Raw genomic sequence first — 25,357 nt, forward strand, 5'->3', positions numbered from 1 at the left:
GTGGGACAGTCTCAATTCCACTTTCCAGGACAGAGCCAGAGGAGGGAGATTCCTTCCCTAGAACAGGACAACCAGCCCAAGAGGCCACATCACTCACCCTTGCAGGCTGCTGTGGGGTTGGCAGTGCAGCAGAAAAATTAAAGTCTCAGTCGCAAGCGTTTTCCCCTGCAACCCTCTGGAGGTCTCTCTCTCTGGGCTGGGATTTGTCCAGCTCATTCTCCTCCCAGCTCTGAATATTTTTCTGTTGAACAATTTGGTAAAGCTCCACTTGGCCGTGGCTGAGCTCTCCACGTGAAAACATGGTTACAAAATGTTTCTGAGGCAGGATTTTTAAGCACAACCCTGAAAGACTCGCCATGAGCTTCGCCTCCGATGTTGCAAGAAGCGTGGGCTAAAAAGGGCACAACCTTTGGATGTAACATCTTCAAGATAGGGATTTCTTATGCTTTTGAGGCTTCAGTTAACAGATTTGTGTCAGAAGGCACAGCAGTCAATCCTCCCCATCTTCTCTGGGCCACTCATGATTTTGTAGACCTCTTCCCCACCGTATGTCCTTCTACCAAGCTGAATAGTCCCAGCCTACAGTTTTTCACTGTACAGTCTGTTCCCATGTCTCTGAGCATCCTAACTGCCTGCCTCCAAACCTTCTTCCATTCTCTATTACCCTCTCTGAGATGAAAGGACCAGAACTGTATGCAGACACTGGAAAAACATTTAAACAAAGTGAAGCCAGACCCAGGAAAATGAACCAAAATTCTTATAAGCAAAACTGTGAGGATCTTGGGACAACCAGGAGAGCAGATAGAACTCTGCATGCAATGCCTTCTCATTTCTGTGTCTGGCATGGAGGAGGCAGAAAAGGGAAAACACAAATAAGTGAACCCAAAGAAGAATGAAGCAGCTTGGATGGGGTATCAGCAGAGGAGAGTTGGTCATGTCAATGACATGAAAGGCTGCAGGAGGGACTAAGATGATGGAAAACGCTCAAAACCTTCTTTGGCAGGCAAGAACAACAGAAATTTTGGGTCAGAGGACATCTAGAGCCCTGTGGCAGGGGGTAGTGTCCATTATTCAGCACCAGTAAATTATCTACAAGCACCTGCAGGGAACAGAGCACCTGTGCAGCTTCAGGCCCCCTGCCCACGGCACGGTGCCATGGCAGCAGTGTGGGTCCCAGCTCGGGAGAGCAGACGGGAATCGGCAGCAGCCTGTGCACGTACTGACACGACTCTGAGAGAGCCAGCGTTCCGCACGCCCGCTCCTGGCTGGTGGCGAGTCAAGCTGAGATCTGTGTGGTTGCCATGGAGAAGTGTAGCTAAATGCACAAACAAGTGCCAAACAAGGGTAACTGCTCAGGGGGACTTAAAGACTTTACAACGTGTTGCTGAGGGATGGTATCCCTTGGGGCATGGAGGCTTTTTTTAGCCTGCCAGGAAATCCAGCGCGGGACCTGCTATACTTGGTATGCCAGATCCTCTGTGATGCACAAACTGGCCCACTCTGTCATGGATTTCTGATGGGGAGCTATTGGATTTTCTCCATCTTGATGCTTTGGCAGGATCTCAAAATGCATCTAAGCAGCCAAGGAGGCAGCTAGCGGCAAAGCTGAGACTGCAGCAGATGGACAGTGCAGACCCACTCGTCAGTCGCTGCCAAAGCCGACAAGGCAGCGAGATTCCCACCCGGCAGCAGCGGGGAAGGGGAGCCCCGGCAGGGTGTGCGAGGCGGCGGCGCTCGGCGGGGCGGCAGGCGGGGGTTTGCACAGGCAGCCGCCTGCCGTGCTGTGCCAGGGCGCTGTGCCTGGCCCGTTGCACGGCGCACGAGTGCCGTGCCCAGCCCGCAGGCTACGGGCGCCGGGTGTCCCCAGGGAAATGCGTGCAGCCGGGCCGCGCGGTGCCGCACAGGGCCGAGTCCCCACGTCACCCGGGGGCCCCGGGCTGCCCAGGCTGCGGGCCAGCCCCCGGAGCAGCTCCGCCTTCCCAGCGGCAGCACGCCGGGCCGGGCCGGGCCGGGCCGGGCGGAGGCGGCGGGGCGGGCGCTGGGGGCCGGGCCGGCCGGGGCCCGGGCGGGGCCGGGCGGAGGCGGGAGCGGGACCCCCAGGGCCGAAGCGGCCGCGGCGCCCGGAGCGGGCCGGGAGAAGGTAGGGACCCGCCGGAGCGGCCGTGGGGAGCCGGGCGCTCCCCGCCCGCCGCTGCCCGGCTTGGCCGCTGCCCCGCCGGCCTCCCCGTGCCCGGCTCCCCTCGCCCCGCGGCCGCCCCGGCCTGCGCCTCCGCCGGGCCCCGGCGCGGCCCGGCCCCCGCCCGCCGCTCTCCGGCCGGGCCCGCTCGCCGCGGGCATGGGCTGCCGTGCTCCGGGGGCTGCCGTGCTCCGGGGGCCGCCCTGGGTGCCACAGGCTGCGTGCTGCGGGCTCGGGTGGGTGCGCTCCCCTCATGCCAGCGCTGCCAGGGCAGCGTGGCCCTCCAGCCCTGCGTGCCCAGCCGGGCGCTCGCTGTGCCCCGTCCCACGGCACCCGCGCTGACCCGGGAGCGCCTCGGGAGCGTGCAGCAGCTGTGCGGTACCGCGGGAGCCGCCCGCCTGCTCCCCACGCTGCCCATGGCACTGCGGTCTCTTCAGCCGTGTCTGTGCAGGCAGTGGTGAGCCGGCTGGGCAGCACCAGCCACCACCTGGCGTTGCCTGGACAGCTTGTTGCAGAGAGCACCTGGCCCGTTAGGAATTATTTGGCCGCCCCGCAGTGGTTTGGCACTGGCAGTCTGGAGTTGTTGCACTCGTGAGGGTGGCACAGGTGTTGTACACACAGAGCAGAAGCTCCAGGCTGCAGGACTGCGCCTTTCCCGGGTGCTCCTCCAAGGGCATTCAAGGCAGCCTGAGAAGACAAACTTTAAAGAATTCCTTGCTTGTTTTCACTCTTGCAAACACAAATCCCTCTTTCAACACTGGCAGCCTGGCCCCATTGCCTTGTACTTATCAGAGATGTCTCATTGGAAGTGTCTCCTCCAGTGGCCCTGCCAGGGGATGAAGGCTTGGGTTGCCCTCAGCATGCCCTGAGAGAGCTGTAGCTCCTCTGCTGTCCCTTTTGCTGACCCTGTATGGTACCTCAGCTGATTCTGTCCTTGATGCAATTTGGCCTTTGGGTTCAAACATCTCTGCTGCTGTTCCTACAGCAGCAGAGAAATTCTCTGCTGTTTGAAATTCTCTCCCCACTTCTGGCTTTTCATTCTCCTTTCTCATTCTCCTTTCTCATTTCTCCTTTCTCATTCTCCTTTCTGTAGTACCTAGTAAGCCTCTGCTTTGAGGTTTGTCATGATTCCATAACTTTCAGTTTCTTCTGAAAAGGCTTTCTTTCCCTTTGCCTTTGCCATTCTCTCCTTTGCTTCCACTGAGATTTTTCTCTCTTCATCTGAAAGAGTTCATAGATAGAGAATTTGCAGTTTTGCAGATGCTTTGCCAAATACAGCCTCAGAACCGTACTACAAGACGTCACCATCATCCCCCTCATCTTGACTCACTCTGGCTGTGAGTCGTGCTGGGCAGTGTCTAAATGTGTCCTGCTTGTGTGTGAGCCTCCATCGCGCCGAGAGGGCCCACGTCTCTGAGCTGGTCTCCTCTTTCTGTTCGTGAGATCCTCTGTTCTGTCAGGGCCAAAGGTTTCAGTTCTTTCTCCAGCTGCTCTGCCTAGAATTAGCAGTGACTTTAAAAACTAGTACGAACATGCAACAGTTTTAAAGCACTGTTGCTAATGGGAGCTGAGCAGCAGGGGCAGAGGAAAGGGGTGATTCTCAGAGCTTTACAGGGCACCACCTCTGTTATGAGAACCATTGCTGTGTGACCTCTTGGGGTTCTAAATGCAGCTGAGATGTCCCTGCAGTGGGTGACCTCAGACGGACTTTGTGACAGTGGTGATGTAACCTTAGGTGGGACAGCCTGAGCTGTGCTTACCTTAGCACTTCACTGCCTTACTGATAATTTCCCCTGTTTCTAATCACATTACTCAACCCCACTTCTGAGTGACGCAGCTTTTACCTTTTCTTACTTTTGGAACCTTTCTGTTGGAGATAAGATTTATTGCTTCCTTCTAAGGAGCAGCTGGGGACTCTGAAAGGATAGGTCCAGGTAGCAGCAGAGTCCCTGCTGAGGATTGGGGTTCTTTGGAGATAACAGTATAGAACAGGAATGGTGATGAGCAAAGAACGGAGTTTCCAAGTCACTCAAGTCATTTCCAGATTTCTGGATTCCCCACCCAGCAACCAAAGCATCATAATAGGCTTCTGACCAAAAGTTATCTTGAAGAATATTGTTCAGGGTGCAAAATCAAGTGCTACAATGTCAAGGAATTGTAGCCCCAGTTCAACTTGTTTTGGATATGTACTCAAGGTGTAATGACTAATTTTGTAATTATATGCTACTTACCACCTGCAGCCCAGCCACAGGTACTGCACAGGAATGATGATTCTGCTCTTGGGGTTTTGTCTGTTCCTTATTCTAATTTGTATCATTTTAGACTGTCTGCTAAACTAGGAAGAGACAACCATTCACCTTGGGGTGGGAGAAGACAGGACTTTGTAACACAATCTGTAAGGTGTGTGCTGCCACAGCATAGAGAATTGTTTCCCAAGCTGATGTTCTGGCCTTTGCATGCTTGGGACCCCACTGCCAGAGATTAAATATCTATCACAGTCATCTTGCTCACATCTTGTGGCAAGGTGTTCTGTTTTGCATTAAAAATTGATGCTGTACTCTAGTTTCCAGATGACTATTGTCTGCTTGCTGTCTAGCTCAGCACAAGCTCCTCTTGCATCCTTGCCACAACACTCTTAACCCACACAAATATCACCAGCCTGCCCTCAGCCACGTCCTGCAACAGAGCAGGTGAGAACACTGACAGCCAGAGTCCAGCTGGAGAGAAGGAGTGGTTTGAATGACTTTGGTGCACGGCAGAGCTCCCACAGGTGGTGGGGGGCCAGAGCTTGCTAAAGTGGCCCTTTACTTGATAGTCCTGGTTCTTGAAGGGTCGGTGATCCTACCAAAAATGTATTCATATCAGTGATTTTTGATATATCAGGTCACAGACAAAGGAAAAGAAGCTATTTCTTTTTGGAGTGAGAAGGTTCCTCCTCCTGTGCATTAGGAGGTGGAGTGTAGAAGAGCTCTCATGTTTCCCACTGTGTGAAGCTCAGCTGGGGGACTCTGGGATCTGCTGAGACAAGCAGCATGTCCTAACAAGAAGCTGCAGTGATCAGCATTTCCCTGGTGGAGAAGGCTCCTCTCCTCAGCATCATTAGTTGGGGGTTTGCCCTGCTTGCTGTGTTGTCCATTCTGTTGGGATTCATAGGATCAGCTCTGCATTTGCTGGAGCTGCAGTCCCTGCATTGGCACCATCTCCAGCTGGGGCCCTGGCTCAACGGGGTATTGTTTATTCCACCCAGGAATGTGCAGGCGAGCAGGGACCTTGGGGAGCTTTGCAGAGCAACATGTTCTGCTGTGAGCAGGGAGAGGGAGTGTGGGTGGCCACAGCTCTGAAGGCTGGTGGGAGCAGTCAAGGTGTGCTAGTGTGCAGGTAATGTCCTGTCCTAGAAGCGTGAATGAGGACTGTGCAGCCTGTGCAGATGCATTGGGGTATGGAGAAGGCAACGAGCGCTGTCCAGATTGGGAGAACACAAGGAGGAACAAAGGAAAAAGGTAGAAATGTCTTAGTATGTAATTACTAAGCTTTTGTTCTTGACACAATGGTGTGAGAAACCAAGCATAACTGCTGGTTCCTCCCACTGTGAGCTGGGTACTGCTCCTGCAGCCAAGAGCACAGCAAGAGCTGCAGCAGATCTCTCATCAAAGCCAGTCCCAGCAGCTGGAGGGTGCACTGAACTGAGGGGTGTCTCTGTCACTGGGGGTGGATTGTGTTTTCAGTGAACAGACACTGACCTATAATGAGTGGAAGGAGGTATGAAAAAGCCTAGGTGAAGTGCAAGGTGTTTTTCAATTTCTAGAAAGATCACTGACATTATTTGTTTAATATTTGTAATATTAATTTCTCACTTTGTGACAAGATTGTCTTTTGTACATTTCTGAGAGTATGAGCATTCCTGGTCTACTGCTCATGCAGGTTCTAAGGTTTTTATAGAGATTGAGGCATCCGCTGGACAAGAATCCACTTGTCCTTCTTGTGCAAATCGTGTGTGCTTGTGGTAGCTCACACAGCATATTTTGATCTGTTTGGTGAAATGTTAGTTTTTCAGTTACAGTGCAGTCATACCATCCATAGTCGGTTCTAACTGCTGCTTCTTAAGTGAGAAGCTGGAATGTATTCTTTAGTGGAGAAACAAATGGCAATAGCACCTGTTAAGTTTGGGTTCCTTGCTGCTTAGTTTGTGGCATCCCTCCATTACTGTTTATTTAGCTCATGGTGTGAGCAGTGCTTTGGGATAGGAGTGGATTAGCTGCCCTCAAAGCCTTTGGGTCTCCCATTTTACCAGGGCTGTTAATGCTTCTTGTAATCAGCCTAAATGGCCTCTTCACATTGCTGCCTTATCTCTTAAGTGCTTAAATCTTTGCTTCAGCATCTCTAGTGGTTCTGCCTCCATCTAAGTGATGGTACTTCTAGCAAGTGCCTGACAATTACATTGGATGCTGGTGAGTCCGTTATTTGGGATTTCTTGCACAATTTCAGCTGCAAAAAGAAGAGGGATAGAAGAAGTTATCAGAGTCTATGTGTAAATGCCTTTTCTTGGCTGCTGTGACTTGACCCAGACTGTGCTGAAGATCTCAAAACAATATTGTAACAGAGTTAATAGCTATCATTTCATTCTGGTCCCTCGTTCCATCAGCCCACACTGGACCAGACACGCTCCAGAGCTAATAGCAAAATGGGATAAGCAGTGTACCATGAAGGTAATGTTAGTGTGTGCTGAGCATGCATGCATGCAGACTGGGGAGAGTGATTAATGTCCTGGGAATCCACTCTCTGCCTTGCTGCACAATGCTGTTGTGTCAGGCCCAGAGCTTGGCACCAGGCAGGCTGTGGTCGGGCGCCAGGAACACGTTACCTGGTTTGTGCAGGATCGGGCAGTGAGACAGAGGCTGTGTGTTCTCAGCAGGGCGAGTTGCTGCTGCGCCACAGCTTCATTCTTGCACAGTGAGGCTCTCTTTGGATGCGGGTCTGTGCTGGGCGGGGGCAGGAGTCCTGACCTCCGCCGGCCTGACATCCCACAGTTTGCTCGGCTGTGCAGAGCTCTCCCTCCCTCCCTCTGCAGGCAAGGATCACTCATCCTTGAGGTGAGAGGTGCTTGGCCAGCTGTCAGGAGCTGTGACTCACAGGGGATCACAGGCGGAGCCCTGCTCTCCCTGCAATCTGCTTTTCCTTCTGGAGCCTCTGCTTGAGCTGTTGCTGAATGTTTGTTTATACCAGATATAGGGTGGATCTGGGAGAAGCTTGGGTCCACTATTAAGTCTGAAGAGTTGGACTCACTAAGTTTCCAGTCTGGAATATGCTGGGAGGCTTCCTTCTCTAGGTGGGGATTTGTAGAAAATGTTGGCAGGCAGCACTGCAGGGAGTAAGATGAGGCCAAGGCCCTGGAAAACATAATATTTTGTGTTCAATTCGTGTCATGGAGCAAGCAAACTCCAAAAGACTGATTCACTACTTGCAAATACAGGGGCATGCTGTCTGTGCTCTAGTGGAGTCAGGGAGTGATCTTGCTCTTCTGCTGAGGGAACATGAGCCTGTTGGGATTCTTTTCTTGGCAGTTTCAGAAGTTGCTTCATACTTTCTTATGAGCTGCCTCTTAGGGATTGCTTTGGACATGAACAAGTTAGTGGTTTATTGTAACTATAATTAACATATACATGCTGGAACTATTGCAGTCCTGCCAGTCCCTCTCTATCTTTGTCTCATTGGAAAATATTTCACATTTTAATGATGAGTCTCCAGAGCTGCAGGTGTATCAAAGGAAGTGACACTCCTGTTCTCATGGGTGGAATCAGTGGCAGGGCTGTATTCTCAGCCCCAGTGACTGTAGCAAAGCCAGAGGTTGGGTCTGCAGCACACATACTGTAATCCTTGCATACCTCTGCCCATCCTTATGTTACATCTTTGACAGAAGACATACAAGAAATCTCACTGTACTATTGTGTGCTCCCAGAGAAACTACCCCAAGGTAGCAATTACACCCTCAATATGTTTCCCCTCTCTGTCCAGTGCTGCTGTGAAGTTAGAATATTCAGGGTATGGCAAGGATTCCTAGGAGCCTGAGCTCAGCTGGCAGCCTGTCTGCGGGGTGGAGAGCAGCCTGGATGCCTGCAAGGGGCTGCTGCTGTGCCTGCTGCTGCTGCTGCTGTTCCCATGAGAACTGGCAGCACCATGCCCCAGCCACCCCACCACAAACAGCACAAGGATCCTGACTTGTGTTTGGTATTTTCAAGCTAATTGATGGCTTTTCCATCTTTTTCCCTGCTCCACATGGTCATGTTTTTAATACTGTTGCTCCTTCTGCCTCAGTAGGTTTCTGCTATCCTGAACTGCAGCTCTTTGTGCTCCTGATTCACTCCAGTCCATTCATCTCTTTTTGGTGGCAGAGTGCTGTCTGCTGCTGGATATTGGGCTCTTTGTTTGTACAGCCAGCACAAAGCTGGTGACAAAGGGACAGCCTGTGTCCCAAGGAGCCCACGTGCTATGGGGAAGGCAGTGGAGAGCAATAGGAGTGACAGACAGACAGGACGGCAGAGGTGAGGGTGGCCAGGGGCACAGCGCTCTGGCTGCAGCAGAGGAATGGCTGGGGGCGGGGAGAGACGTGATGAGGAAGCTGTTCCTGCTGAGTACAAACCCTCTTTGTTCCCAGGAGGTGAGTCGGACTGGATAAACGGAATGGTCCCGTCAGCAGAAAGCCTTTCCCTGGCTGGATCCCCCACTGGCACTCTCACTGGAAGTGGGCTGCACCTCGTCAGCAGGGACATATTTCTCCCTGTGTTAGCTTCTGCTCTTCCTGACTCTCCGGGGCTCAGGTGGGCTGTGTGTGGCTGTAGGGAGACAGGGTGCCCTTGGGGGGCCGGGTGTTTGTGTTGGTTGTGTTGTCACCGCGCTCGTTGTGCCCTTGCGGGCCAGGGGGTTTGACAAGCCGTGCTGGGATGGGATGGGATGGGGCGGGTGTCAGCGGCTGGGCGGCGCTTGGAGCGGCGCTGCTCCCGCTGTGCTCGGAGCCGCTCTGGGACGGGAGGAGAGCGGCTCCCACGGCAGGGGAGCTGAGTCCGGGCGGACTGAGCCGGGACTGTGCCTGTGGAGTGCGAGGGAAGCAGCCTGTGCCGAGCGGCACGGAGGGGAGGACGCGGATCGCAGCACTGCGGAGCGCAGGGCTCAGAGCACCGCGGAGAGGTGTCGGCAGTGCCGTCCCCCCGTAACTGCAGTGGGGCAGAAAATGAAAGTAGACCGCCTCACTGGTCTGAGGTAAAGCTGAGGAATAATCTTGAAGCTTGTGGTTTCTTTGGGTGGCTGAATCTTTTTGTTCCCATCCTGAGGAATTTGGGAAGAGGCGAAGGAGCAGCTTAAGCTGCAGGACTGCTGCTGCCTTGGTGCACTGTATTTCCTTGACAGTGAGGCTGAAAAGCAGAAATTATACAGAAGAGAGTATTCAACGGCCCCTTCCAGAGGAAGGGGGAGTCCAGGACATAGCCTTTGACAAGGAGGTCTTTGCCTGCTTTCAAGTCTCCTGCCAGGGGGGAATTTCAGCCTTGGCTCCCAGAGCCTTGGACAGGGTTTGCATCCTCATCTCAGTCTGACTTCTGCCAAAAACCATGGTGAGGCCACCCAGGGGATGTCTCAGCCAGGTACCTAGAAGGCAGAAAGGATATTTCCAGTCAGGTCAGAACGAGGATGGTGGCATGAGCTTGCCTGGATGGACTTTGTGCCTTGTCTCTTGCTGGGCCAGAATTGCGATGCTGGTTCAGCATGCAGTTCCTGTGGCCCTGAATGGTGGCACAGGGAGGGGGATTCCTGTGCCCATCCTGCCAGAAAATGTGTGGTGGGATATACAGGTGGGTGGTGCTGGCTGCCCACCAGGTCCTGTCAGGCTGAACCCTGCCCCACATGTAAGGGAAATGCTGAGCTTCCTCCCCTCCTCTGGCTTCCTTCCTGACGGGAATTCACTTCCAAATTTCTTGCTGTTGTCGCTTCTCTTGCAAGACAAACACATGATCCTACAGAGATAGCCAGAGGGGTGGGACAAGGCAGGTCAGACCATGGGGGCTGCATTGCTGCCTTGGCTCCTGTGGCACGTGGTGAGGGGCTGGCAGGGAGCTCAGGACAGGATCTCTCCACACCTGCCTCTGTGCTCAGGAAGGGTTTTACTTCCTGAGGCTGTGTGTGATAATTTCAGTGTTTCTGGGTGCTGACAAACTTCTCACTGTCTCAGCCTTAGGCACTGACCTGCCTTCAGACCCTGCACAATGGAGGCCGGCTCCGTGGTGCGGGCAGTCTTTGATTTCTGTCCCAGTGTCTCTGAAGAGCTGCCCCTCTTCGTGGGAGATGTCATCGAGGTGTTGGCTGTGGTGGACGAGTTCTGGCTCTTCGGCAAGAAGGAAGGTGTCACAGGTAAGAGCTGAAATGCCTGCACCTGGGTCCATAGAGGTGCCAGCTAAATGTCCAGTCCACGAGCACATCTTCCCTTGGTGGGGAAGGACCTGATGTGATTTACTAAATCTTTCATGGGACTTTGATTACTACTGAGAGTGTGAGTCTCCTGCCAGCTTTGTGTCAACTATTCAGCTTCTGTGTTGTTTTTTGAGAGAGGTTAGTGGAGAGTTAGTTCTCGAGGAGATAGGAGCTTCACAATACTGGTTGTTCCAGTCTCTGTGGAGAGACTGCCCATTTCCTGGCTAATTTATGTGCTGACCTGCTGTGGCAGTGGAAGGGGAGAAAGGAAACAGATGCAGTGGAAATGCATCCACTCTGGAAACCAGTCCAAGTGACCTTGTCAGTGGAGATAGAACAACAGCAACCGTGTGTCCCCCGCAAGCCCTCTGACTCGGTCTCACTTCCTACCTTCTGCTTCAAAGCATCTTCCTGCACAAATTGCTGTCAATATCTAGGTACCTGAAGAGGTGTGCAAGTCTCTTAAACTTTTAGTGGGGTGTGAGAAACCTCTGAAGCAGCAGAATGCTCTTAGTGAAACACGAAGAGTCTCATAGTCTCTGTTTAGGCAGCTCTTTCTCATCTTAATCCTGATGTTAAGAAGATGTGTGAGCTCTTGGGGAGATGAAAGCCAGGCCTCTTCAAAGCATAAGCCTGCCTCTGTCATCAGCATGAGGGTGGGACTGATTTCATCCCTGGCTGTAGAGATGGGGCTGCTATTGTAGCAGCATTCTGGTCTCTCCTAACAGCCATAAGCTCTCTACTGTCTGAAACAAAGGTGGACAGGAGCACTTCCCTCCTGTGCTCCATGAGACTGATAAGTGGCACTGAATGAGTGTGTGCCTGATCTCATTGCTGCTGCTGAAGTCACTGGGCAAGGATTATGTGTGCAGTTTTCAACAGAGCTTTGTCTGCCAGCGTAACTGGTGAGGTTGTTCAACAGAAAATGAAGCTTCAACAGAAGATGAAGGAATTACAAACAGATGTTTGTCGTAGCTCAAAGAGAAACATGCTGAAGTCAAACTGAATGTTTTTGATGACCTTTAAGTCAAAACCCAATTGCATTCCTGCTTTCCCTTGGAACAGCTGTTGTAGTTTTCTGCCCAGCTTTCTAAGTTAAAGTTATAGGGAATTGGAAAAGCACTTCAGAATAGAAGCTGTGGAGGTGTGGCAGCCTAGTACTCATTACTCTGTGAAATAATTACTGTAACTCCATGTACAGTAATTCCTTTCTTACAGCATTATTTTATTTCCATGTACAGAGCAGGAAACTAAGATAAGGAAAAAGAGAGTTGGTTGCAGCAGAGTATAGCAAATGCCAAATTGCCTAAACACAGTGCAAAGCTCTGAGTGTCTAGGATATGGTGTTTCCAGGTTTTATTAGAAAATATTTGGTCACCCAGAGGCAATGCTGGATGTGGTACTAACCCATACTTCATCATATCCCTTTGCCTCAAATTATACAAGAAAGACATTTTTAGTGGCCTTTGCAGTGGACTTTGCCATGGCATGTGCTCTCAGGACTGAAATTAGTATCTGATGGGTATCATGTGGTGGCCAGCAAATGTGCCATGGTGAAACAGGGACACAGAATGACAAAGTGGGGGAGATCCTTGGAGTCCCAGCAGTGCTGAAGCTGTGACAGAGCCTGTGACTCACAGGTGTGGCCATCCTGAGTGTGTCAGCCTGAATTCTGTGCTGAGGCTGCACAGGGGCCAAGCCCTATGAAGGAAGGAGCACCAGGCAGATATGCTCAGTCAGAACACACTGACACAAGACACTGGTCTTGTGATCCAGCACTACTGAATCTCTTAGTCCTCACCATGGGTCTGAGTTGAGAAGGAAGCAGTAAGGGCAAAGAAAACCTAGTATGTCTGTTTCTGGAAGCTCCATGCTGATGGCACAGTCCCAGTAATGCACACAGCCTGTGGTTGCCTGGAGTGAGCCAAGGGCTCAAAGCTTTTTGTTCTCTATTAGCTCTTAAGTACTTAAAACCCCAGGAACTCCTGACTCGAAAACTCGTTCTTCTTCCACCAGGCTATTGAGGCACCCAGGGTAACTGGGTATTTTCCTTTAGCAAGAGGTGAATAGATCCCAGCATCTGGAAGGAGGGTGGAGATAGTGGTGGGTCACAGGAAAGACTCATTGCTGACAACTTGTTCTCCTTTTAGGGCAGTTTCCTAGCAGCTTTGTTGAACCTGTGGATATTCCCCCTTTGAAGCATGGAGAAAAACTGTTTGTTTGTACCAATGACTTCACATCTCAAGAGCCAGGGAGCTTGTCATTGCAGAGAGGTAATCTCCATTCCCTTCCTTTGCTTTGCACCTCAAAAGCCTCACTTGTCCTGGATGGATGAACGTAGTCACAGCATCCTGCCTAGAGTGACAGAAGAAAGAGGTGAATCTCCTAATACCTCATGACATGGGTCATGTCAAATCCACCATGCTCCTCTGGGCTTCTGCCACGTTGATACCAGTTTTTTATGATATGTCATTACTCATGAAACTCCAAAAATTGGCATCACCTGATCATAGTAAATTTACAACTGCCTTTTAATTGACCTCTAATCTCCAAGTCTTAGACTTGCATTTGGGGGAGAATGAAAGCTTTGATGCACCTGCACAGCTTTGCCAAACTGTGTATCTTAGATGTACCAGAGGCTGCTGATACTTCATGATTTAACCCCATCCTGTGCTTGTGTGCATCCCCAGCATGCACTCAGCTCTGACAGAGTGCCAGTCCTCACCCACAGCCAGGGGAACATGGGGAGGCAGGAATAATGGTGGGAAGCAATAATGAGAGCAGTTTTGAACTGGTGTGTCTTGTTCTCTGCAGGAGACTTGGTGATCCTGGGGGGGTCCCTGGCCTCCAGCTGGCTCCAGGGCCGAAGCAGCTGGGGTTCCAAGGGCTTTTTCCCCTCATCATGTGTGAGGGAGCTGTGCCTTTCAGTTCGGAGACATCAGCTGTCCCAGAGCACTCTCGTGGAGGTGCCTGCCTACTCACTGGGCCAAGCCCGGGCCCTGATGGACCTGTCTGCTCAGCTGGAGGAGGAACTGGACTTCAGGGAAGGGGATGTGATCAACATTGTTGGTGTCCCAGAGCCTGGCTGGTTTGAGGGCGAGCTCAGAGGCTGCAGGGGCATCTTCCCAGAGGGTTTTGTGGAACTGCTTACTCCTCTGCGAGCACCAGGAACCTCAGTGGATCCAGAGCCCACAGGGACTTGTGACACCAATGGGACAGTAGAGGTGCCCCCCAAAGATGACAAGGAGCCAGGGAGTACTTACGGTGTTGCTCTCTATCAGTTCCAAGCCCTGGAGTCCAAGGAGCTGGATTTCGATGTGGGTGACAGGATTCGGATTGTAGGCATTCTGGAGGATGGCTGGCTGGAGGGGGAGCTGAGAGGAAAACGTGGCATCTTTCCACACAGATTTGTGAGGCTGGAAGCCTCTGAGGCTTGCAGAGAAAAGGTGAGTGCTGGGGATCTGCAAGATGAAGGCAGTTGTGGATTGACCATCCATCAAGATTCAGAAAGCACTTGCTCTGAAACTTCTCCTTTGCCAGGGAAAGGTAGCAGGGAAGAGAAGGATGGCTTGGCTGCATATTCGGAGTCTGCCACTGTTTTGTCTGACAAGGCAGGGAGGTCAGAGAGTCCTCTTGGCAGTGACTCGAGACAGCACCAGGCCTTTCCCAGCACAGGACACCCAGAGCCACATCCCAAAGGCACAGCAGACTCGGTCCCCTCTGACCACACAAAGGCAGTCAATGGCGTTCTCCCCTCTGCTCAGCTGCCTCCCCCACAGGGCAACAGGCCTAGCCAAGGTGAGCTGGAGCCTGGGGGCACCATTTCAGCCCCCCCAGAAAACTCAGAAACTCACCCCCTCTCTAAGCATGAAGGAGACAGCCCCACTGTGCCTTTGCAGGCTCCCCACTTCTCCCAAAATCCTTGCAGGAGCCAAGCGATTTCATCTCCTAATAGCGTGGCAGCATCCCAGCCCCAGGAGAGCCAGAGCAGGACCCAGGACCTAGACAATTGGATGGACAGTAAACTGGAGAAGTCAAAGCTCTGTTCCAGCTTAGGAACTGCCCAGGTGAGCCTGGACACACGGTCTGGGAGCTGGGGGGAGTGCTGCCCTCTTGCAGTGCAGGGGGACAGCTGCAAGGACCTGGACTCCAAACTGACAGAGCAGCTGGCCCAGTTTGAGAAGAGTCTGTCAAGTACTGGTGCGGAGCAGGACAAGGTCTCCCGTCACTTCTCTATCTTGGACTACAGCTCTGAGAAGGACATTGTCCGTGGATCTCCTGAATCTGTGTCCCACTCCAGGCAGGCAGAGAGGAGAAGGGCCCTGAGGCCACCCCCTCCTCGGCCCAGCAGCCTCGGGACAGCCGCTGTGCACCTGCAGGGTGGCCAGGTGCCCAAAGGCAGGTCTCTGTCCTTCTCAGTCAAACCCTCCCGGCCCGCGCCCCGGCCTCCATCCAGCAGCCAGCGGAAGAACGCAGCCCCTGCACAGCTGCAGCCCAGCAGCCCAGAGCAGCGGGTGGAGGAGGCACATGAGGACTTGACACAGCCAGGATCAGCCTCCTCCAGCTCCATCCTGCTGACTAGAATTGGAGAGGTGGAGCGAGATCTGGAGGCGTACAGCAAGACCCGTGCTGAGCTAAGCCTGATGCTGGAGGAGCAGCAGGATGAGCTGGTGAGAGCAGAGACCATGGAAAACCTTGATTTCTGTGACTCCAACATTGAGAGCCTCAGCATGGAGCTGCAGGAGTTGAGAGGTGAGTCTACAACAGCAATGGGACAGGGAATGCTTCAGGAACACAGGTGCCTCTGCTGTTTTATAGACACTGTTGAAGGCAGTTTTTTATACTCTTTAATTCTTGATTTTGATCATTTTGTAAATGCTGTTGCAGTACAAATCATCATATTTTGCCTCGGAGAATCACTATCTTTGTCTGGATACCCCTTTGCCCTGGTCTTCTCCACTCCCATTTCCTTCCAACTTTCCCATCTCCCCTTCCACCATACATCTAGAGCCTTCATCTCATCCACTCCCAGTATGTCCAGGATGGAAAGCAAAACCACTGCTGCTGTGGTTCCAACCTCCCCTCATCCCCTTCTCTGTAGGGGAGTGAGCAGCAACTTCAGAGTGGCTTTGCTGGTGGTCCTGCAGTTGAGATTTGAGTTGACATCTGTGTTGTGACTGCCCAATCTGTCAGGGCACTGGGTTTCCTGTGGTTTCTGCTCTGGTGCTGATACAGATCTGTGGGGATTTATTATTCATATGAGAAGGGGTGCACAGAAGGGGATTGAACCTGACCTGGGAGTGGGATGGATTAGTTGGCAAAAAGTAAAGCCTGCCCCTGTTCTCCTGCCATCCATGGAGTCCAGGACAAGAAAACAGCACTGTTCTGTTGGTAACAGCAACAAAGAGCTTAAAATTGTGGCATATCTGTAGCTGAAAATGTGACTTTTGTTCTTGCACCCCAGAAAAATAATTACTCAGGAAAGAGGAATTTCCCATGATTATATCAGCATATTTGGTCTCTAAAACCTGAAGATGCCATGTAAAGATCAATGATGTTAATTATGTTACACTTGATATTACAGTAGACAAATGGGATCACATACATCTCCCACAGTCCCAGGCTTCTCCCAGGAGCTCTAACACTGCAGTTCTGAAACCCACGACGTGCAGGAAATGTGGGCACTGCATACGGGAGATGGAGTGAAATGCCAGCTCCTGCCTGGGAGTTACTCACTCTGACTTCATTGCCTCCATCCTCCCACTGCTTAATCAGCACTGGGGAGCCCAGGCACTTTGCTGCACGATGTCTGAGGCAGAGCACATGGGAATGAAGGCTGATACAGGCACACCAGGAAAATAGGGTGACAAACAGCCTCCACGTCAGTGGTGTACGAAAGGGATGCTTGGAAGGAGGCCTAGAGGATTTGAAGCTAGATGAAATAACTTGAAGGTAGGAAGAGGAAAATCTAGGCTGAATCTCAAGGGGAATTTTCTGATGGGGTGGATCTTGCTGGGAAATGTCTCCTACTGTCCCAGTGCTTCCTGGCAGAGGACTGATCCAGTGGAACCTGTTGGTTCCTGGAACTGTGAGTTTTAGGCAAGAACTAATGCACTATCCTGAGACATCCTCAAGCTAGTATCCTTTCAGTAGTCCTAGGGGATTTTTCTCCAGTTCAAGAGAGCTCTCTAGCCCTGTGATAAAGATCTGTCCAAGCTCTGTCATATCCCTTCTGATACATCTGAATGTGGCCAGAGAGCATGTCTTGCTAGCCCAGCTCCAGTGCAGCAGACAGAACAGTAACTTGGTGTTGCATCAGCTCAGCAAAGCGTGTTTGTGCCATGCCTGACGCATGACCTCTGCCTTACCACTGTTAGAGGAACATGGAGACACTGGAGGCAGAAAAGCTCTCACTAAGCTTTGACCAGCAACCAAAGCAGTGCAGGCATAGTCTTATTGGGGGAACAGTTCATAGTGGGGAATCCAGCCCCTCAGTGTATCTTCTGGGAAGCCAAAGGAAGAGTAGAAAATACACGGTTTTCAACAGTAAATGTTTAAAATCATCAGGTTGCTTTTTTGATGTGTCTTGTGAGCACACTGGGTTTACACTGATCACCAGGCTGGAGCAGGATTGGTTCTTGCCCTCCTGCAGTTGGAGTGGGGGAGTCCATTGATTTTATTTTTGTCTTCTACCAGTTGAGAGGATGGGCTTTGCGTTCCTAACAAATGTTGCAAGAAGCTGAGACATGGATGACATCTAGAGACTCTCACGCTCTCTGTCAAGGGCATGTTGTGGTTGTCTCTTGGTTTCTTATAGGAGCTCTGTCTTTGGCATGGAGAATTTGGAATATGCTGTGCCCTGCAGTGAGAGGCATTACTGAAGTGCATATTTCTGTAGCCTTCTGGAAACTTCTTTTGTGTGTTGGCACCATACTCCATAACTCAGGTAATCTCTTCAAGCCTGTTCTTGTCGGCAGGTGGACCAGCTGTTCCCCCTGGAGCAGGGAACCGTGCAGCTGTGACTGCATGGCACTGTGTAGGCACTGGTCTGTCTTGCAGGGAGCAGCTTCTCTCCTGACTCTGTGTGACTGTGGGTGAGGGCTGGGAAGAGGATGGGCTCAGCATCAGGGTTGAGGCCTCAGTTTGCCCCAGTGAGGTGTGGAGCAGAGCCCAGCCTCTTCTAGACCACATTGTTTCCTCCATGCCTCAGGTGTGGGTAGAAGATCTAGTATCCCACCTTCTGCTTTGTGGCTTCCTGTGGTCTCACACATGCTCTGTTTCCCTTCCCTGAGGACATTGGTCTGGGGCAGGGCCTCTGCATGCTCCAGTGCCCTCCTCTTCCCTGCTCAGAGCTGCCTGGGGAGAGGTTTGGCAAAGCCGCGGAGCCGGTTTGGGCGGTGAAAGCCTGCCCAGCCTGGCTCCCCTGCTGCTCGGGGCTGGTTACTGATTACTTTGGGCAGCAGGTGGAGGAGGCCAGGGCTGCCAGTGATTGGGCCCGTGCCTTTGCTGGCTTGTTTCAGGAAGCAGCGTTTCACTTGGGACGGGAGTGCTGGAGCAGAGTGGAGAAGTGGCGTCAGCCTTGGGTTGGGCTCAGGGAGCAGAGAGTGAGGGGAGTGGGCCCCTGTGCCACACCCCACAGGACTATGTGCACCTGTCCTTAGAGGAAACACTGCATGGAGGATCCGAGACGGGAACCGCGGCTCCTCAGCTGGGAATATGAGGATTGTTGTGCTGTACGGAGAGAGGACGTGGCTGGCTGCAACAACAGACCCAGGGCGACGAGGAGGCCGTACCCGGGCAGCCGAGGAGCAGACAGTGGCTGGGACAGTTCCAGGAGACAGGAGGACATCTCCGTGGACCAGCAGAGCAGGAATGGAGACTATGGAGGTTTCTGGAAGGGAGACATGCAGTACATGGACTGCAGGAGAGCAGACAATGTTTGGGAAGGCAAACGACAGGATACAGAGGACAGAAACTACAAGGTGTATGAGAGGGAGGGTGTTCAATACAGAAACTGCAGTTCTGAGATAAGAGGAGGGCGTAACAGAGAGGACAGGGTACCTGGGCAGTATAGGGAGAGAGGAAGGCAGTATGGAGAGGATAGAGGCCTTGGAGACTGTAGGGAGGAGGAAAGGTGGTATCAGGACTACAGAGATCCTAGAGACTACAGTGAGCATGGAAGGCATTATAGGAAAAAGGAACTGTGGCACCGGCAAGAGAGGGACTCTGGGGAGTACAGGGAGAGGAGAAGGCAGTATAGAGAGGATGTAGGCAGTCAAGTATACAGGGAAGGGGAAAAGTGGTATAGAGATGATGGAGGCCCTAGGGCATACAGAGAGCAGGAAAGGCCACGTGTAGATATCAGGGACCAAGTAGACAAAGAAGACGTGGGACGGCACAGGAGGCCCAAAGGCCATGTCATGGACCACAGCAGTCCAGACAGAGGTTGTGAAGTTGCTGCATTTTCAGTCAGGCCCTCGGGAGATGATAGTGTGACCCTGGGGTCAGGCACCTGCTACACACAGTTGGGGACACGCGGCGTTGAGTGCCACGGCTGTGGGGAGCTGGAAGGAGAAGCCCCAGGGCCTGGGATGCCAGCCAGGAGCAGCAGCGGAGCAGAGCAGCCGAGGGTGCGCACGGGCCGGCCAGACTGGAGCCAGCTCTGGGAGCAGGAGCCCGAGGAGGCAAACGGGGCGGGCTCTGTGCTGCAGCGAAACAGCTTCTACAGACGGACGGCTCCCAGTGCGCTGCGGCACTCGGAGTTTGTGCTGACCAGGAAGAAAGAGCAAGGTACACAGGGAAATGGTGGGCAATTCCCTTGGGCGTGCCTTCACCCTGCCCTGGCAGCACTGGGAGTCTGGTACACGTGGGTGGCCAGCACAGGCTCTCACAGGAAGCCTCCTCTGTGAGGCTTACTGAAATGAGCATCGTGGTTGTCACCCCAAGGGGCTTTTGCAGAGGCCCAGGTGGGAGGGAAGCACAGGTAGCACAGACTCAAGGCTGTCCTTTCTGTTGCTCCTACATGTTTTAGGTACACCCTAAAACCTGTGGTCCTGATTTGTCTGCTCTTTCAGGGCCATGAGGAGGCCCCTCTTGAGGAAAAGGGTGAGATGCTGGGGTTATTCCTGCTGCCTCTTTATGAATACATTCATAAACTGCCATCATGAATAGATTCTGTGTTGGTAGGAACCAATTCCTGACCCTATGAGTATGGCAGCTGTTCACAGGCAGCATAAGCAGGAAATAGAGGAAGCTGTTGTAGCACTCAGACATATGCAGAGAGTAAGTACTCAGAGTTGCATAATTTACCTGGATACTCAGGCAGGCACCTGTGTGTTGGGGAGCTGTCACCAATGGGAATCTCTTGCATTGTCAGTACTGCAGTGGTCCCTGTGCTACCACAGTTGTGTGTCCTGGGTCCCCAAGCCATCCCCAAGTCTCCAGTCCCATCAAATAGCACCCTGGAGCTGGAGAATTACCAAAGTGGAAGGCTTAGGCTGTCCTGGCATGGGTGAAATCATTCTATTGACACTGTGGCTGTGTCAGAGTCAGCTGCAGACAGATTTGTGCAGCTTGGCTTTTTGTTGCAAGAATATTGATGTGGAGGGGGAGGGAAAGTGGCAGCAAGGTGTTGGGGTCTGGACAGAAGGAGCCCTTCTTGATGGACAGGCCTCCATGTGTATGAAATGCTGTTTGTTGCTGTGCCCTTTCTGCCAGTGTCTGTCTCATGTAGCTATGTGTGTGAACTCTCAGTGAAGTGGGATTGAAATGGAGAGGAAAACTCTGTAACAGCCAAGGTGATGGCAAAGCTGGAGGCAGTGACTGCCTTAGCCTTTGCCTGAAATCTGTCCTCTGGAGACAACTTGAATAAGCAGGCTCTGATGGCTGCATTTCTGCACTCTCAGGCCACCCTGTAAGGGTGGGACTTTGCTCAGCTGTGTCCCCAGGGTGAGGAAAGGGAGAGGCTTTGTGGTTCCAAGACGTCCGAAGGGCAGCAGGGGAGACAGGAGGAGGCCTGGAACAGAGTGGGATGGGAAATGGCCCACAAAGCCTTAGGAGGCTGGAGCAGTGCTGGTTTCTCCAGCTTTTGCAAGAGATGAAGAGACAGACTGTGATGCCAAGTGGAAGCCTCTTCTCTTCAGGGTTATAGGTTTCTTCCCCACTGTGGCAGGCTCAGGGTGATGGGAGTAGCTTTTGAGAGGTGCAGGGCAGGATTCCCTTATTATCAGCATCTTTCCCTCATCACAGCAGAGCAGAAGAAATAAAAGCTCCAGGTATTCCAAACACTGTCTGTCCATCCTGTGGCCTCTTTCTGGCTGGAATTGTCTGTTACTTTCCTCCTCTTGCCCTGCTGGGGCACAGTGCTGGACCAGCAACAGCCCTCCTTGGCATGTAATGCTTTGTTGCTGTAGCTGCCTCAGTGTAAGATCTCACCAGCACCTCCCCAGAAGAGCTCCCATTGTGCTTGGCAGCACAGACAAGACACCCTCTATGCAGCTGGCAGGAAAAATTCAGCTCTGGTTCTCCCTCAAGTGTGTGCTCCTTTCTAATGCTGTTCACTTCTCTAACAGGTTCTTCCTCCATCCACTGAGTAACAGAATTTGGGACTTGAAAGCCTCAGCAGAGATCATAGAATCATAGAATCATGGTTTGGGTTGGAAGAGAACTAGAGGAGCATCTAGTTCCAGTGCCTCTGCCATGGGCAGGGATGACACACACTAGAGCAGGTTACCCAGGGCCCCATCCAGCCTGCCTTGAATACTTCCAAGCTAGTAGAGATGATATTTTCTGTTAGCAGGGTTATCACACTTCTTACAGATTTCTGTCTGGTGTAACTAGGTGACAGCTGCTTGGTTAGAGCACCTTGTCTGGGGTAAGACTCAGATGTGACTGCCTGACACATCAACAGGAGAACCCACCTGTTACAGCTTTGCTGCTTAGTCACCATAATTCTTACAGGTTTTGCATGCTAATGTGTTACATTTCAGCTCTGAACTCTGACCTTTTTCTCCTAAATTAGAGCTTTTTAGTTGATGGATATTCTTCTCAGGCAGGTACTGTAATTAAGTAATTTTTCAGTCTTCAATTCTTTGTAGTGAGTGGAGTTTTAAAATACCCATGGTCAGAGATTCACAGGAAGACCTTTAAGTGTTTATTCTTCCTGATACTCATTTTTCAGTTCAGACTCTTGTAAAACAGTGGACTTCAGAGCTGGGTGAGGCATTCTGGGTGGGTGTTAGCACTAGTTTACCTTGCTATGCTCCTGTGCCCTTGTCCAAAACCCCAGTGGTTCTCTGCAACATTCAGGGAACTCCTGTTGAATTTTGTCTGATCAAGCCAAAAAAATACTGCCCAGACTACAATCCTGCATGTGGCTGTGTTTCTTGTTCCCATTAATACATTAATGCATTTGTCTGCATTAAACCTGCTTGGCTTGAATAATTCCATCTTATTCAGGGAACCCTGGATCACTCAGTGACTCATATGCCTCATCTTTATTTGTGATCCTATTGAATTGATCTTCACTCCTCTGTATGACAGCAGTGATTTTCCATTTACTTTATTATGTAGGATTAACTAAATACAGTCTCTGGAGACCCTGTTAAGAAATGCCTTCTTTTCTGAATACTCTTCACTCCACTGGAGTTTCAAGGATTTTTTTTTTTTTTCTTTCTTTTAAGTAAGCAGAAAATGTATTGTATAATTCTATCTTTTTGCCAGGTTTGTCAAAAATCCTACTCTCTCTACCTGCTTGTGTCATTGTAGGGTTTCATTTGTCCTGGATAGAAATAAAGGTCCATTATAAAATAGCGTTTTTATTTCCTCATTTACGAGATGAAAACTGAATTTCACCATCCAGAGATTTTTCTTGATGTCTTTCTTTTCTCATTTTTCTGTGCTTCAGAGTTCCTGGTGTGTCTATTAATGTATTATCTGGCTTTCTGTGTTCATTTATATATTTATATTTGCTGTCTTTATTGAAGCACAGATGCAGAACAGATTTTTCATCAGTACCATTCTCTTCATGTTTTTTGGATTGTCTATTTAAAACATCCTTTTAAAGAACTTTCAGCTTTTCTTTTGTCCATTAGTGGTTTTGCTTACACATTTGCTGATGCCCTGCCTCAGCTTTAGCAGTTTAGCTTTTTACACCATTATATTACTTCACTTTTTTCTATGTCAAGGGTTGGAATCATCCTCTGCTCACACTGAATGCCATGGGGCTGTCTGGACAACCAGAGGCTGCTTGGGGCCATGGCTGTGGTTTTATTTGGCATAGAGACATCCCAAACAAGCAGTGTCTGCATTAGACATGTTTGGGACAGCAAGCTGCTCCAGTGGCCCTGGAGAAGCATCTGTATTCTGCCCCTGCTCAGCTCTGGTGTATTACCAGTGTCTGGAGTAAGAGTTTCCACCCAGCCAGATCCTGCTCCTGGCAGCGAGTTTAGCCTTTTGCTCAGATTAATTATTCCCTGCCCCAGTTTCATCGCCTCCCCTCTCGTGGTCGGCAGTGGCTCCTCCCCTCCTGGCCTCACATACTTCAAATATTTGCAGCTGGTTTGTTTTGTCCTGAGTCACTGCTTTGAGTGTGCTGAGCTGTGGGCCCGGGGCCGGGCGCAGCTCCACCGGAGATTCCCGGCATTGTCCCTGCCCAATACCTGCCAGAGCCGCGGGATGCTGCCAGGTGAGCCCTGGGGAGGAGCTGCGGGGCCGTGCAGACCCTGGGGTGAGCCCTGCAGCGTGCTGGACACGCATCCCACCGCATCTGGTCTTTGTGGGGCAGGAAAACCTCTAATTGCACGTGTGCTCCCGCTAGGAGGGTGGCTAACAACAATTCAAAGTTTTTGTTAATTGGAAGAAAGTTGGTGACAGTGGCGTTTGGCAGACCAGCAGGATGAGCTGTGTGATTGCAATAGCATATCACAGTCTCCCCAGGAAGGGCAGAGGTGGGAGTGTGCTCCATCTTCACACCTCATTGCCAGGGCTGGGTTAGGAGCTGCTGTTGGATCTCTCATGGGTCAAAAAGCTCAAAAGCAGGTGCTCTTGGGAAGCTCAGACCATCAGATAGAAGAGAAACAGGAGAACAGAATCTGAATCTCTGAAAATTGTGACTGAGAACATTGTTTTTGGAAATGTATTTCTGAATGCCTATTTGGCAACTGTGTCATGGGTAAACATGACTTTGTCACTGGATTGGAATTTGGTGGCTTCATTAAAAATACGAGTCATATTCCTGCAGGCCAACAAAGCCCATTCAAGCTGTGGTGTATGTCTTAGCATCTCTAGAGTTGATGGGCATGATGAATCCAATTGAAAGGTAAGATTTAGATAGAAAGTCTGTGGAGTAAAATGGAGATATGTTTAAAAAATACTTACTAGATGACCAAAATCCACAGCTGTGAAATTGGTGGGTTTAGTCAACTGCTTAATAAGCCTTATTTAGGGAAAGCTGCTATTAGACATAGAAGAATGTGTGACAAACAGGAAAAAATAAATTAATGACAATTAACAGAGATAGTATGAAATACAAAAAGTGAGAGTTTTTAAATGCATCAGAAACAAACACGAAGTAGTACATATTGGTCAGCTATAAGAGCCAAATATTACAAATAAATTCTCTATTTGTATATTCTGAGCTGTGTTTGGAAAGGAGTAGGACAACTTTGAGTTCATTGCTGAAGGAGGATGCTGGACTAGTGATAAAAAACAAGAGTTCTAGGAAACTTGACTGCAATGTAGCCTTGTTTTTGAAAGGCCAGAGAAGAATTAATTTGTATGAGTTTTCAAAATCATGCAAATACTGATACAGTGTAAGTGGGTAAAACTAATGCCCAGCATTGTGCCAGGTGAACCAGGCTGAGCTGATGACTACTGTGGGCTTAAAATCTGTGCAGGGAAGGTTTTAATTTCCCTTCCATAGGCAGGGACTTGAGACTTGCTAGAGAAGGGTGTCACGGAGCTGGCAATCTCACAAGTGTGGTTTGAATCCTTGCCACAGGGTACTTTCTGTAAGGGCCTGACCTAGATTTACTTGTCTGGGGTTTGCTTGGTAGAGTGTGGGGAGCTGCTGCATTTGCCAGCAGTGCTGGGCATCCCCAGCTCTGTTTTGGGGAGCTGGAGCCAAACACATGGTATGACTGCAGTGTAGCTATGGCTAAGGCTGGGAGCACAGCAGTGTTACTTGATGGTGCAGTAAACTCCTGAGGTGTCCTGTACAAAACTTAATGTGGTGGCATTTTTCCTGGGGCTAAATATAAAATTTCTTTGACCAAAGCAAATGTAATCTTTTCCATTTGTCTTCCCAAATGCTGCTGTATGGGTCATTTCTGGCTGTTGTTTTGGCTTGTCGTCTTTTTCAAGATTCTTCCCAGCCCACCCCATGCAGTAGTATCATCTCACCCGCCCACCTCCTCTGGGTTTCACACACCTGTTTGCATTGCAAATTAACACCTTCCTCTTTCTTCCAGGCTGCCTTCCCACTTGAGCTTGCTCTCCTGCAAAACAAATGCCATGCCTTCTTTAAAATAACTCATTTGTTGTTACTTCATTAACTCTCTGAGCCACAAAGACCTGCTGACTGTATTATCTTAGTGTTTAGTTGTCCCTCCTGTACATTTTTCTGCTCATATCCTGTTCAGTCTCTGAGTGCTGTGTCTAGGATATCCCTGTGGGTGTTTGTAGAGGACTTTGCACAGCAGGGCCCAGTCTGCTGCTGAGACTTTG

General features: G+C 50.9%; 1 protein-coding gene across 8 annotated transcripts in view; it reads left to right on the forward strand.

Annotated features, from left to right (window-relative positions):
- The first annotated feature begins 2,052 nt into the window (after positions 1 to 2,052).
- Positions 2,053 to 25,357, forward strand: part of DNMBP (dynamin binding protein) — a 232,417-nt gene continuing 209,112 nt past the window's right edge. For 2 of the 8 annotated variants that reach the window (XM_056495084.1, XM_056495087.1), the window contains exons 1-4: positions 2,053 to 2,140; positions 10,395 to 10,573; positions 12,784 to 12,906; positions 13,448 to 15,385. In XM_056495084.1, coding sequence (XP_056351059.1) covers positions 10,429 to 10,573; positions 12,784 to 12,906; positions 13,448 to 15,385 — 2,206 coding nt within the window. In that variant the 5' untranslated portion in view covers positions 2,053 to 2,140; positions 10,395 to 10,428. Of the gene's footprint in view, positions 2,141 to 8,877; positions 8,992 to 9,212; positions 9,431 to 10,394; positions 10,574 to 12,783; positions 12,907 to 13,447; positions 15,386 to 18,133; positions 19,424 to 23,208; positions 23,319 to 23,901; positions 23,952 to 25,357 lie in introns of those variants that run through there. The other 6 variants (XM_056495086.1, XM_056495085.1, XR_008840839.1 and 3 more) reach the window with 6 other exon arrangements.

Source organism: Oenanthe melanoleuca, chromosome 6 (assembly GCF_029582105.1).
Source record: "Oenanthe melanoleuca isolate GR-GAL-2019-014 chromosome 6, OMel1.0, whole genome shotgun sequence".
Taxonomy (NCBI): domain Eukaryota; kingdom Metazoa; phylum Chordata; class Aves; order Passeriformes; family Muscicapidae; genus Oenanthe; species Oenanthe melanoleuca.